The 12,990-nt window shown below is 48.9% G+C and overlaps 1 protein-coding gene across 1 annotated transcript in view; it reads right to left on the reverse strand.

The window, feature by feature from the left end:
* The window catches only part of LOC137302306 (zonadhesin-like), a 155,229-nt gene that overhangs the window by 30,522 nt on the left and 111,717 nt on the right, over nt 1–12,990 (reverse strand). Inside the window, exons 61-65 of the mRNA XM_067971946.1 lie at nt 12,212–12,297; nt 11,559–11,738; nt 9,284–9,486; nt 6,278–6,422; nt 2,139–2,380 (exon numbers count right to left, since the gene is read on the reverse strand). Of these exons, the coding sequence (XP_067828047.1) occupies nt 2,139–2,380; nt 6,278–6,422; nt 9,284–9,486; nt 11,559–11,738; nt 12,212–12,297 (856 nt within the window). The remainder of the gene's footprint in view (nt 1–2,138; nt 2,381–6,277; nt 6,423–9,283; nt 9,487–11,558; nt 11,739–12,211; nt 12,298–12,990) is intronic.

A 12,990-nucleotide genomic window follows, 5' to 3' on the forward strand; every position in this document is an offset into this window, starting at 1 on the left:
GGAGCAGGGACCCTTCCCCAACCCGAGAGCGATGAGGCCAAGTCCAGATCCCCCCCACCCCACCCCACCCCACTCCGCCCATCGCAGCCATGGCTCAGTGGGCCGCACTCTCGCCTCTGAGTCAGAAGGTCGTGGATTCAAGTCCCACTCCAGAGACTTGAGCACAAAATCCAGTCTGATGCTCCCAGTGCCAGTACTGAGGAGCTGCACTGTCGGAGGTGTCCTCTTTCGGATGAGATGTTAAACCGCGGCCCTGTCTGGCCACTCAGGTGGATGTAAACGATCCCATGGCACTATTTCTCAGGAGAGTTCTCCCCGGTGTCCTGGGGCCAATATTTATCCCTCAACCAACATCACTGAAAAACAGATTATCTAGTCATGACCTCATTTCTGTTTGCGGGATCTTGCTGTGCGCCAATTGGCTGGCATGTTTCCTACTTTACAACAGTGACTACACTTCAAAAAAGCACTCCATTGGCTGTGAAGCACTTTGGGACATCCTGAGATCGTGAAAAGCACTATATAAATGCGGAGTGAATAGTAACACCGCAGTGTCAGCCAATGATTTGGAGATGGGGCGGGACTTGTGCTTTTAATTTACTCATGGACTACAGCAAACAGAATCTATTTACTTGTGAATTACAGCAGAGTCCATTTCACAGAATCATAGAACGGTTACAGCACAGAAGGAGGCCGTTCGGCCCGTCGAGTCCGTGCCAGCTCTCCGCAAAAGCAATCTAGCTGGTCCCATTCCCCCGCCCTATCCCCGTAGCCCTGCAAATTTTTTCCCTTCAAGTACTTGTCCAATTCCCTTTCGAAGGCCACGATTGAATCTGCCTCCACCACCGCCTCGGGCAGTGCATTCCAGATCACAACCACTCGCTGTGTAAAAATATTTTTCCTCATGTCACCTTTGGTTCTTCTGTCAACCACCTTAAATCTATGCCCTCTGGTCCTTGACCCTTTCCGCCAATGGGAACAGTTTCTCTCTATCTACTCTGTCTAGACCCTTCATGATTTTGAATACCTCTATCAAATCTTCTTGCAACCGTCTCTGTTCCAAGGAGAACAACCCCAGCTTCTCCAGTCTATCCACGTAACTAAAGTCCCTCATCCCTGGAACCATTCTAGTAAATCTCTTCTGCACCCTCTCTAAGGCCTTCACATCCTTCCTAAAGTGCGGTGCCCAGAACTGGACACAATACTCCAGTTGTGGCCAAACCAGTTTTTTATAAAGGTTCATCATGACTTCCTTGCTTTTGTACTCTATGCTTCTATTTATAAAGCCCAGGATCCTGCATGCTTTTTTAACCGCTTTCTCAACCTGCCCTGCTACCTTCAACGATTTGTGTACATAAACCCCCAGATCTCTGTGTTCCTGTACCCCTTTTAGAATTGTACCCTTTACTTTATATTGCATTTCCTTGTTCTTCCTACCAAAATGTATCACTTCACACTTTTCTGCGTTAAATTTCATCTGCCACGTGTCCGCCCTGTCTATATCCTCTTGAAGTCTGTCACTATCCTCCTCACTGTTCACTACACTTCCCAAGTTTTGTGTCACCTGCAGATTTGGAAATTGTGCCCTGCACAATCAGGTCCAAGTCATTAATATATATCAAAAAAGCAGCGGTCCTAGTACCGACCCCTGGGGAGCACCACTGTACACCTCCCTCCAGTCCGAAAAACAACCGTTCACCACTACTCTCTGTTTCCAGTCACTTAGCCAATTTCGTATCCATGCTGCCACTGCCCCTTTTATTCCACGGGCTTCACAACTTTGATGACAAGCGTATTTACTCATGATTTACAGACAGCAGAATTTAACCGAAACTACAGCAAAGAAAGTCTCCCGAATACAGCAGGATTATTTCTCCAGCAAAATGCAGAGAGTGGAGGATAGTTACTATGCGGTAAAATCAATCCCAGTCACTGACAGCAGTGCGGTCTCCGGGCGTGATTGAAGGGGGAACTACCCAATCATCTCCATTCTGGCCGGGAATAGTGGTGTCACTATATGCAGCGATAAAAATGCAATCCCTTTCTTTATAACGATCCACGAGATCGGTCGCAGCCTTGCTCGCGACCGCTACAAACCAACCCATCCCCTGAACGCATGCCATTCCACTGAGACCTACCAGGAGCCTCCTGCTCTTCTTCATGGTGAAACGCAGACCATAGACGTCGATATGGACCAGGCTGAGGTAGGAGGCATAAGGCAGGCCGCGCTCCTCGTTCTTGGCGCTGATGGTGAATGCAGTGACCATGGTGGCGTTGCAGGTGGTGACCAGGGTGTAGGTGCAGGTCCCCAAGAAGGTGTGCATGGCGTTGTCGAACGTGTAATAGTGCGGGTCGCCAGCAACGTGACAGGAGGCGGAGCCTGCGTGAGGACACGCACAGACGGTCAAGAACAATAAACAGTCAGGACGACAACTCGCATCTATGCAGCGTCTTTACCGCAGAAAAACGCCCTGATGCGCTTCACAAGAGGTGTATTCAAAAAAAAAAGGACCCAGGGGGTCATTTTAAACTTTTGGCAATGGTGTAACTCTCCCAATATTCCTTTTCTTTGAAGTCAGCCCTGAAGATATTGACACACTCCCAGGGATCGCCTGTAAATACTGACACACTCCCAGGGATCCCCGTAAATATTGCCTCAATCCCGGGGACCCCCTGTAAATACTAACACACTCCCGGGGACCCCCCTGTAAATACTGGCACACTCACGGGGACCCCCCTGTAAATACTGACACACTCACGGGGACCCCCTGTAAATACTGACACACTCCCGGGGACCTCCTATAAATACTGACACACTCCCGGGGACTCCTGGTAAATACTGATCTCACTCCCGGGGACCTCCTGTAAATACTGACACACTCCCAGGGACCCCCTGTAAATACTGACACACTCCCAGGGGCCCCCTGTAAATACTGACACACTCCCGGGGACCCCCTGTAAATACTGACACACTCCCGGCACCCCCTGTAAATACTGACACACTCACGGGGACCCCCTGTCAATACTGACATACTCCCGGGGACCTCCTGTAAATACTGACACACTCCCGGCACCCCCTGTAAATACTGACACACTCCCGGGGACCCCTTGTAAATACTGACACACTCCCGGGATCCCCTGTAAATACTGACACACTCCCGGGGACCCCCTGTAAATACTGACACACTCCCGGGACCCCCCTGTAAATACTGACACACTCCAGGGGGCACCCTGTAAATACTAACACACTCCCGGGACCCCCTGTAAATACTGACACACTCCCGGGGACCCCCTGTAAATACTGACACACTCCAGGGGGCACCCTGTAAATACTAACGCACTCCCGGGGGCACCCTGTAAATGCTGACACACTCCCAGGACTCCTTGCAAATACTGATGCACTTCGGGGACCCCCTGTAAATATTGACACGCTCCTGGCACTCCTGCAAATATTGCCACACTCCCCAAGATCACCGTCAAAAAAGTAAAGCATTACGAGGAATTTTCACCAACCTTAAGTTCATTTCATTAAAAAAAAATCACGACGGGTTTTGCACAGCTCGTGCAGATGAAACACACCGGTACAGAAGACACAGGGTAAATATAGCTCAGAGACCTCAGGGTTAGGGGCCCAACAGTGAGAGTGACATGTTCCAGAGGGCAGGTTAATTATGCACTCCCTGTGAGGAGCCACACCCAAAGGGACCTCGAGTTGGAGAATCGGGACTAGAGTGTTATGATCTTACCCTCTGCCCCCCTATCCACCCCCCGACCTGTGCTGCCTTCGACTCTGGTTTCACTGGTTGGAGTGCGAGGTTTATTAATTTATTCTTGTGAGAATTCTCCTTCAATATCCCCAACTCTTAACCAAAGCTCTTCTGATAAGGTAAAGTTAGAATGAATTAACGGGAGTTTCATTTCCTCTGTTTAATACGTTTACTTAAAACTCCTTGATCTGAAATTTTAAAATAAACGGATTGACAAATAACATTAAAATGGTGAATTTTAAGGGCACCAGAGGAAATTAAGCCTCTGTTGGGGAGCGGGCAGCACTCTCACCTCTGAGATCATGAAGGTCGTGGGGCACATCATCCCAGGCCGACGCTCCCAGTGCAATACCGAGGGAGCGCTGCACTGTTGGAGGTTCAGTTTTTCGGATCAGACGTTAAACCGAGGCCCCGTCTGCCCCTCTCAGGTGGATGTAAAAGATTCCAGAGCAGGGGGAGTTCTCCCTGGTGTCCCGGGGCTAATATTTATCCCACAACCAACATCACTAAAACAGATTATCTGGTCACTGTCACATTGCTGTTTCTGGGATCTTGCTGTGCGCGAATTGGCTGCCGCGTTTCCTACATTACAACAGTGACTACGCTTCAAAAGCACTTCGTTGGCTGTAAAGCGCTTTGGGGTTGTGAAAGGCGCTATATAAATGCAAGTTCTTTCTTTCAGTCAAACTTCACAGTCAAGGCACAATCGTGGGGGGAGTTGCAGGAATGCTGACTTCCCTTTGGGAGTGATGGTGGGAATGTGTTTCTTCATTAAAGGGACAGGAGTGAGAACATTCAGTTCCCTTTACAGGATCAATGGTAGGGTATTACCTGGCCCTTTTATTATGAGCACTTTACTTGAAATTATTCTTCCTGTAACATATATGTTCTGCCACCATGTGGTGCTGTTATGCTTTGTGTAAACCAGAGGTTTTCATAGAATCATAGAAATTTACGGCACAGAAGGAGGCCATTCAGCCCATCGTGTCCGCGCCCGCCAAAAAAGAGCTATCCATCTTAATCCCACTTTCCAGCTCTTGGTCCGTAGCCCTGTAGGTTACAGCACTTCAAGTGCACATCCAAGTACTTTTTAAATGAGTTGAGGGTTTCTGCCTCTACCTCCCTTTCAGGCAGTGAGTTCCAGACCCCCACCACCCTCTGGGTGAAAACATTTCTCCTCAGCTCCCCTCTAACCCTTCTACCAATCGCTTTAAATCTATGCCCCCTGGTCACTGACCCCTCCGCTAAGGGAAATAGGTCCTCCCTCTCCACTCTATCTAGTCCCGTCATAATTTTGTACACCTCAATTAAATCTCCCCTCAGCTTCCTCTGTTCCAATGAAAACAACCCCAGCCTCTCCGATCTTTCCTCATAGCTAAAATTCTCCAGTCCTGGCAACACCCTCGTAAATCTCCTCTGTACCCTCCCTAGTGCAGTCACATCTTTCCTGTGACGGTGACCAGAACTGTACACAGTACTCAAGCTGGGATTTCAAACTGGGATCCCCAGATTTCTATATTTGTTGATTTATTTCTGTGGCTGTTCAACAGTAAAACCCATTTTCTGCAATGAGAGCACTGTTTTCCTTTGTGTGGGGATACTGACTTTCTGAAGTTAGGACAGAGGGTCCCTGTGAGTGTATTAATATACTGGGGGTCTCTGGAAGTGTATTAATATTTACAGAGGGACCCAGGGCATGTGTTAATATTTACAGGGGGTCCCTGGGAGTATGTTTATATTTGCAGGGGGTCCCTGGGAGTGTGTCAGTATTTACAGGGGGTGTCTGTATTTGCAGGGATCTATCCATACAGAAAAGTTTGTAAACCATTGGGTTATTTACAGAGTAAAGCTCCCTCTACACTGTCCCATCAAACACTCCCAGGGCAGGTACAGCACGGGTTAGATACAGAGTAAAGCTCCCTCTACACTGTCCCATCAAACACTCCCAGGGCAGGTACAGCACGGGTTAGTTACAGAGTAAAGCTCCCTCTACACTGTCCCATCAAACACTCCCAGGGCAGGTACAGCACGGGTTAGATACAGAGTAAAGCTCCCTCTACACTGTCCCATCAAACACTCCCAGGGCAGGTACAGCACGTGTTAGATACAGAGTAAAGCTCCCTCTACACTGTCCCATCAAACACTCCCAGGGCAGGTACAGCACGGGTTAGATACAGAGTAAAGCTCCCTCTACACTGTCCCATCAAACAATCCCAGGGCAGGTACAGCACGGGTTAGTTACAGAGTAAAGCTCTCCCTCAAGCCAATGAAGTGCTTTTTGAAGTGTAATCACTGTTGCAATGTAGGAAACGCGGCAGCCAATTTGCGCACAGCAAGATCCCACAAACAGCGACGTGATGAATGACCAGATAATCTTTTTCAGTGATGCTGGTCGAGGGATAAATATTGGTCAGGACGCCGAAACTGAAGGCACCACCAGTGCCGACTTTAAAGGTGATCTCGTTGAGTTGCAGAACTCATTCCCATTTGCACTTCACCTCATCACTGACCTGTTGTGTGACAGTCCAGTTCCCCGTCCTGCACTCCGCACATCTCCTGAGGGCCGCACTCCCACTCCGTGCAGGTTATGTTGCTGGGGCCGGAGCAGGTGCAGCGTTCCGTGCAGTTCCCGGTCGTGATCCAGTTCTCTCCCAGCTGTCGGACAGTAACAGGGACACTGGTTATTTTGTTATTTCCTCTCCCTCCCCTTTCTGCTGCCCCCGTATCCTAACTCGCGCCGAGTCCCGTTCACCCATCACCCTCCCTGTGCTCGCTGACCTACATTGGCTCCCGGTCCGGCAATGCCTCGATTTTAAAATTCTCATCCACGCGTTCAAATCCCTCCGCGGCCTCGCCCCCTCCCTATCTCTGTAACCTCCATCAGCCCTACCGCCCTCCGAGATCTCTGCGCTCCTCCAATTCTTGCCTCTTGTGCATCCCCGATTTCCATCGCTCCACCATCGGCGGCCGGGCCTTCAGCTGCCTGGGCCCTAAGCTCTGGAATTCCCTCCTTAAACCTCTCCGCCTCTCTCTCCTCGTTTAAGACGCTCCTTAAAACCTATCTCTTTGACCAAGCTTTTGGTCACCTGCCCTAATATCTCCTTATGTGGCTCGGTGTCAAGTTTTGTCTGATAATCGCTCCTGTGAAGTGCCTTGGGGACGTTTAAGGCGCTATATAAATACAAATTTCTGTTGTTCTCCTCTCCTCCCCTAAAATCCCTGACCTTTGCTGGGGGAGGTTTCACCGACAGCGACTGCCCCCTTCTCCCACCCCCCCCCATACACCTCACCCAAGTAGTCATTCTTCGATTGTAAGCCTCGACACGTGAGCGTCAGTGGGCTACTCAACCGTGAGTGCATCACTTCCCAGTCTGCTCCTATCCAGAGGTGAAATCCTTGCACCTGCATTCCGGGTGGCCTGGCTGGACAGCAGCGAAGAACGGGTATTCCCGACGGATTTTGCTCCCCACGAGAATGGTGAGGTGGACTGTGCCGTTCCAATTCCTGCTCCGGGTCAGCTAACGCGGGCTCGGAATCGAACCTGGGGGAGCCTTCCCGGCTCAGGGCACAGAGCCATCGGTGGGGGGGGGGGGGGGATCTGCGGGGTTTTTGTTTCTATTGAGGGACCTCCGTGAAAGGGGCCACGCCCCACGGAGCAGGACCACCAAGGGAGAGAATCATAGATTCCCACTCCCCTTTGTGTGAAGAAGTGCTTCCTGACTTCACTCCTGAACGGCCTAGCTATGCCCCCTTTGTTCTGGACTTCCCAACAGAGGAAATAGTTTTTATCTACTCTATCAATTCCTTTAATCATCTTAAACACATCAATTAGTATAATTACTTGGTGTCAGTCTTCACAGGAGAGAAAGAGGATAATATACTTGACATTCCAGACAAACTAATAATGAATCAATGACTGGAACTCACTAAAGCTAACGTAAGCAAGAAAACAGTATTAGAAAAAAATAATGGCACTAAAGACTGACAAATCGATGGCTGCCACCCCAGAGTTTTAAGGGAAGTAGGTGAGGAAATTGCAGATGCTTTAGCCATAATCTTCCAAAGCTCCCTTGATTCAGGAATTCTCCCTTTACATTGGAAAATTGCAAATGTAACTCCATTATTTAAGAAAGGTGAGAGAGAGAGACAGACCAGGAAATTATAGACCTGTTAGTCCAACATCTGTTGTGGGGAAGTTATTGGAATCTCTAATTAAGGACAGCGTGACTGAGCACTTAAAGAAATTTGAGCTGATTAGAGAGAGGCAACATGGCTTTGTAAAGGGTGGGTCATGTCTAATTGAATTTTTTGAAGAAATAACTAAAGTAGTGGACAGGGGAATGTCTATGGATGTAGATTATATGGACTTCCAGAAGGCATTCGATAAAGTTCCACATAAGAGACTGTTAGCTAAAATTAAAGCTCATGGAATTGAAGGCAAATTATTGACCTGGTTAGGAGATTGGGAAGGCAGCAGAAGACAGAGAGTAGGAATAATGAGTATGTACTCGAATTGGAAGGAAGTGACTAGTGGTGTCCCATAAGGATCTGTGCTGGGGTCTCAACTAGTCACTATATTTATTAATGACTTAGATAACACAATAGAGAGCCATATATCCAAGTTTGCTGATGACACAAAGATTGGTGGCATAGTAAGTAGTGTAGACGGGAGCATAAAATTACAAAGACACATTGATAGAATAAGTGAGTGGGCAAAGCTGTGGCAAATAGATTTCAATGCAGGTAAGTGTGAGGTCACCCATTCTGGACCAAAAAAGGACAGATCTGAGTATTTTTTAAATGGTGAAAAGTTAGGAACAGTGGAGGTCCAAAGAGATTTAGGGGTCCTTGTACACAGATCACTAAAATGTAGTAGTCAGGTACAAAAAAATCATCAAAAAGGCTAATGGAATGTTAGTCTTTGTAACTTGTAGGAAGTTTTGCTACAGCTATACAAAGCCCTGGTTAGATCACCTCTGGAGCACTGTGTACAGTTCTGGGCACCGCAACCCAGAAAGGATATATTGGCCCTGGAAGGAGTGCAGTGCAGATTCACCTGAATGTTACCAGGGCTCCAAGGGTTAGATTATGAGACGAAATTACACAAACTAGGCTTGTATTCCCTGGAATATAGATGGTTAAGGGGTGATTTGATCAAGACTTCTAGGATTTTGAAAGGAATAGATAGGGTGGAAAGAGAGAAACTTTTTACGCTGGTGGGGGAGTTTAGGATAAGGGGATATAACCTTAAAATCAGAGCCAGGCCATTCAGGAGAGAAGTCGGGAAACACTTCTTCACACAAAGGGTGGCAGAAGTGTGGAACTCTCTCCCACAAAAAGCAATAGATGGGGTCTGACCAGAGCTTTATATGACTGTAACATAACTTCCACCCCTTTGTGTTCCACCTCTCAGTTAGTTAGAACCTAAACCCAATACTGACGTTACTCCTCATTGTGCCCCCGTCAGCCGGTGACGGATTAACCGGGTTTGTCCTCAGCAAGCGCAGACCACTCACCAGCCGGTAATTCCTCTCCGCGTCCACGCAGCCGCACTGACTGAAGGCGACGCATTGGTCTCCGCTCAGCACGTATCCGTGGTCGCAGACGCAGCTCTCAACGCAGGGCCTGCCGCAGTCGTTGGGAGCCGCCAAGTCGGTGCAGGACGAGGGGCAGGCGCTGCCGCAGGGGTCGTAGTGACTGCCGGCCGGGCAGCTCAGGGCTGTCGAGGGAGAAGAGAGGAATGGTTTAAACATTTGACAACGGAGGAGGAAGCGATAACAATTGGGACGCGACGGCCGTACTAACCACAGGAACGAATCCACCGAAAGACGGACGCGGGATACCGGGCTATTCAACTGAGGGGGGCGGCGCTGCCCCAGGGGTCGGTGTGACTGCCGGCCGGGCAGCTCAGGGCTGTCGAGGGAAGAGGGGTAAAAAAATGCCAGACAATAGAGACTTTACACGCACAGGAATATAGGAACAGGAGGAGGCCATTCAGCCCCTCGAGCCTGTTCCGCCATTCAATTAGATCATGGGCTGATCTGCATCTTAACTCCATCTACCCGCCTTGGTTCCGTAACCCTTAATACCCTTACCCAACAAAAATCTATCAATCTCAGTTTTGAAATTTTCAATTGACCCCCAGCCTCGACAGCTTTTTGGGGGAGAGAGTTCCAGATTTCCACTCCCCTTTGTGTGAAGAAGTGCTTCCTGACATCACCCCCTGAATGTCCCGAGGGAAAATCCTCTAAGAATACCCCACGATCGCAAAGGCTATCAACCAGAGCTGTAGCATATGAATCCTCAAAGCGCCTCTGTTGACTCTGGCTGGTTCCACCCCCACAGATGTGTCAGCTGTGGTTCGGTGGGTAGCACTCTCGCCTCTGAGACGATCGTGGGTTCACATCCCACTCCAGAGGCTTGAACATGTAGTCCAGGCTGACACTCCCAGTGCAATACTGAGGGAGTGCTGCACTGTCGGAGGTACAGTTTTTTTCAGATGAGAAGCTAAACCACAGCCTTGTCTGCCCCTCTCAGGTGGATGTAAAAGATCCCACGGCCACTATTTCGAAGAAGAGCAGGGGAGTTCTCCCAATGTCCCGGGCCAATGTTTATCCCTTGACCAACAATGTTAAAAATAGATTAGCCATTCATTTCATCGCTGATTGCGGGATCTTGCTGTGCGCAAATTGGCTGCTGCGTTTCCTACATTACAAGAGCGACTACACTTCAAAAAAAGGGATTCACTGGTTGTGATGCACTTTGGGACGTCCTGAGGACCGTGAAATGCGCTATATAAATGTAAGTTTTTCTTTTCAACAGCTGTCCTGCCTTCTGGTGAGAGAGGTAACTGCCCTTTTTACATTGAGTGGCTCTGATCGTTTGCAGGTGGACTCTCCTTTATATCTAGAGGACTAGAGTACAAGGGGGCAGAAGTTATGCTGCAGCTATACAAAACCCTGGTTAGACTGCACCTGGAGTACTGTGAGCAGTTCTGGGCACCGCACCTTCGGAAGGACATATTGACCTTGGAGGGAGTGCAGCGTAGGTTTACTAGAATGATACCCAGACTTCAAGGGTTAAGTTACGAGGAGAGATTACACAAATTGGGGTTGTATTCTCTAGAGTTTCGAAGGTGAAGGGGTGATCTGATCGAAGTTTATAAGCTATTAAGGGGAACGGATAGGGTGGATAGAGAGAAACTATTTCCGCTGGTTGGGGATTCTAGGAGTAGGGGGCACAGTCTAAAAATTAGAGCCAGACCTTTCAGGAGTGAGATTAGAAAACACTTCTACACACAAAGGGTGGTCGAAGTTTGGAACTCTCTTCCGCAAACGGCAATTGATACGAGCTCAATTGCTAAATTTAAATCTGAGATTGATAGCTTTTTGGCAACCAAAGGTATTAAGGGATATGGGCCAAAGGCGGGTATATGGAGTTAGATCACAGATCAGCCATGATCTTATCAAATGGCGGAGCGGGCACGAGGGGCTGAATGGCCTACTCCTGTTCCAATGTTCCTATATGTTCCTATGAGTGAAACCGTTCCCTTCATACGCCAGGGAGTATAAACAGGAAAGCAGGAGTACTCTGATGTAGGTTTGCGTGCACAGTGCCTTGCACCGAGAGGTTATTCCCCTTCGTGGAGTGCAGAGAAGTGCCTCTGTCGGTTTTGACACTGTATCAGAGGAAAAGAATCTGTCTCGCATTTTCAACTGACTGAACCACTGAACACTTTGAGGGGGCGGGGTCGGGGGAAGGGGTTGCCGAGAGGCCAAAAGAGCTACTTACGGCAGAAGGTCTTGTTTCTCCAGGTTACGGGGACTCCGGCCTGGGCGCAGATGGCTGCGTAGGACTGCAGGGCGAAGCAGAGCGACGCCATCTCATCGTTCGTCGCACAGGACATATCGTACACGCAGTCTTTGAAGTACTGCTCTGGAGGGATTTGCTTGTTGCATTCCTTGAATGGGCCTTAAACAGAGAAAGGATGGAGAGAAAAATATAGGTCTTCAATTTACACCGTTCGATCAGATAACACTCTGGCGAGTCTCAACAACATTTAAATCGCACCTTTAACGTAGTAAAAGGCGCTTCACAGGAGCATAATCCGACAAAAACTGACTCCGAGACACATAAGGAGGTATTAGGACAGGTGGCCTAAAGCTTGGTCAAAGAGGTAGGTTTTAAAGAGCGTCTTAAAGGAGGAGAGGTTTAGGGAGGGAATTCCAAAGATTAGCACCTAGACAGCTGAAGGCACGACCGTCAATGGTAGGACTGTGACGGTGAATCCCAGGATTCTGGAGTGTCTAGATCCTGTCGGACTGTGACAGCGTATCCAGTGATTCCAATCTGTATAATTCCTATGGGTGCGGACACTAATTTACAGGGTCTTGCTCCCACTGCTAATCCCCTCTCTGTGGTGACGGGTGCTTTCGGGCTCTTACCGTTCGGATCTTTGATGAAGCCGCAGCTCCAGGGCTCCTTGAACTCGTCTTCATCGCAGTCTGAGGGAGGGTCGTCGTGTGAGCACCTGTGAATATTGCAGATTAAATGAATGAAATAAGTTTTGGGAAAGAGGACACGGTCTCAGTGTGTGAAGGGGACACGGTTTGGGACATGAAGGAGACGTTGTTTGGTACACAAAGTGGACATGGTTTGGTACACGAAGTGGACATGGTTTGGTACATGAAGTGGACATGGTTTGGTACATGAAGTGGACATGGTTTGGTACACGAAGGGGACAAAGTTTGGTACACGAAGCTGACATGGTTTGGTACATGAAGGGGAGACGGTTTGGTACATGAAGGGGAGACGGTTTGGTACATGAAGGGGAAACGGTTTGGTACATGAAGGGGAAACGGTTTGGTACATGAAGGGGAGACGGTTTGGTACATGAAGGGGAGACGGTTTGGTACATGAAGGGGAGACGGTTTGGTACATGAAGGGGAACGGTTTGGTACATGAAGCGGAAACGGTTTGGTACATGAAGGGGAAACGGTTTGGTACATGAAGGGGAAACGGTTTGGTACATGAAGGGGAGACGGTTTGGTACATGAAGGGGAGACGGTTTGGTACATGAAGGGGAGACGGTTTGGTACATGAAGGGGAGACGGTTTGGTACACGAAGGGGAGACGGTTTGGTACACGAAGGGGAAACGGTTTGGTACACGAAGGGGATGTTAGTTGATTCCTAGTTACTATTACGGCCAATCTCCCACTCCCC

This window comes from Heptranchias perlo, chromosome 35, assembly GCF_035084215.1.
Source record: "Heptranchias perlo isolate sHepPer1 chromosome 35, sHepPer1.hap1, whole genome shotgun sequence".
Classification (NCBI taxonomy): Eukaryota; Metazoa; Chordata; class Chondrichthyes; order Hexanchiformes; family Hexanchidae; genus Heptranchias; species Heptranchias perlo.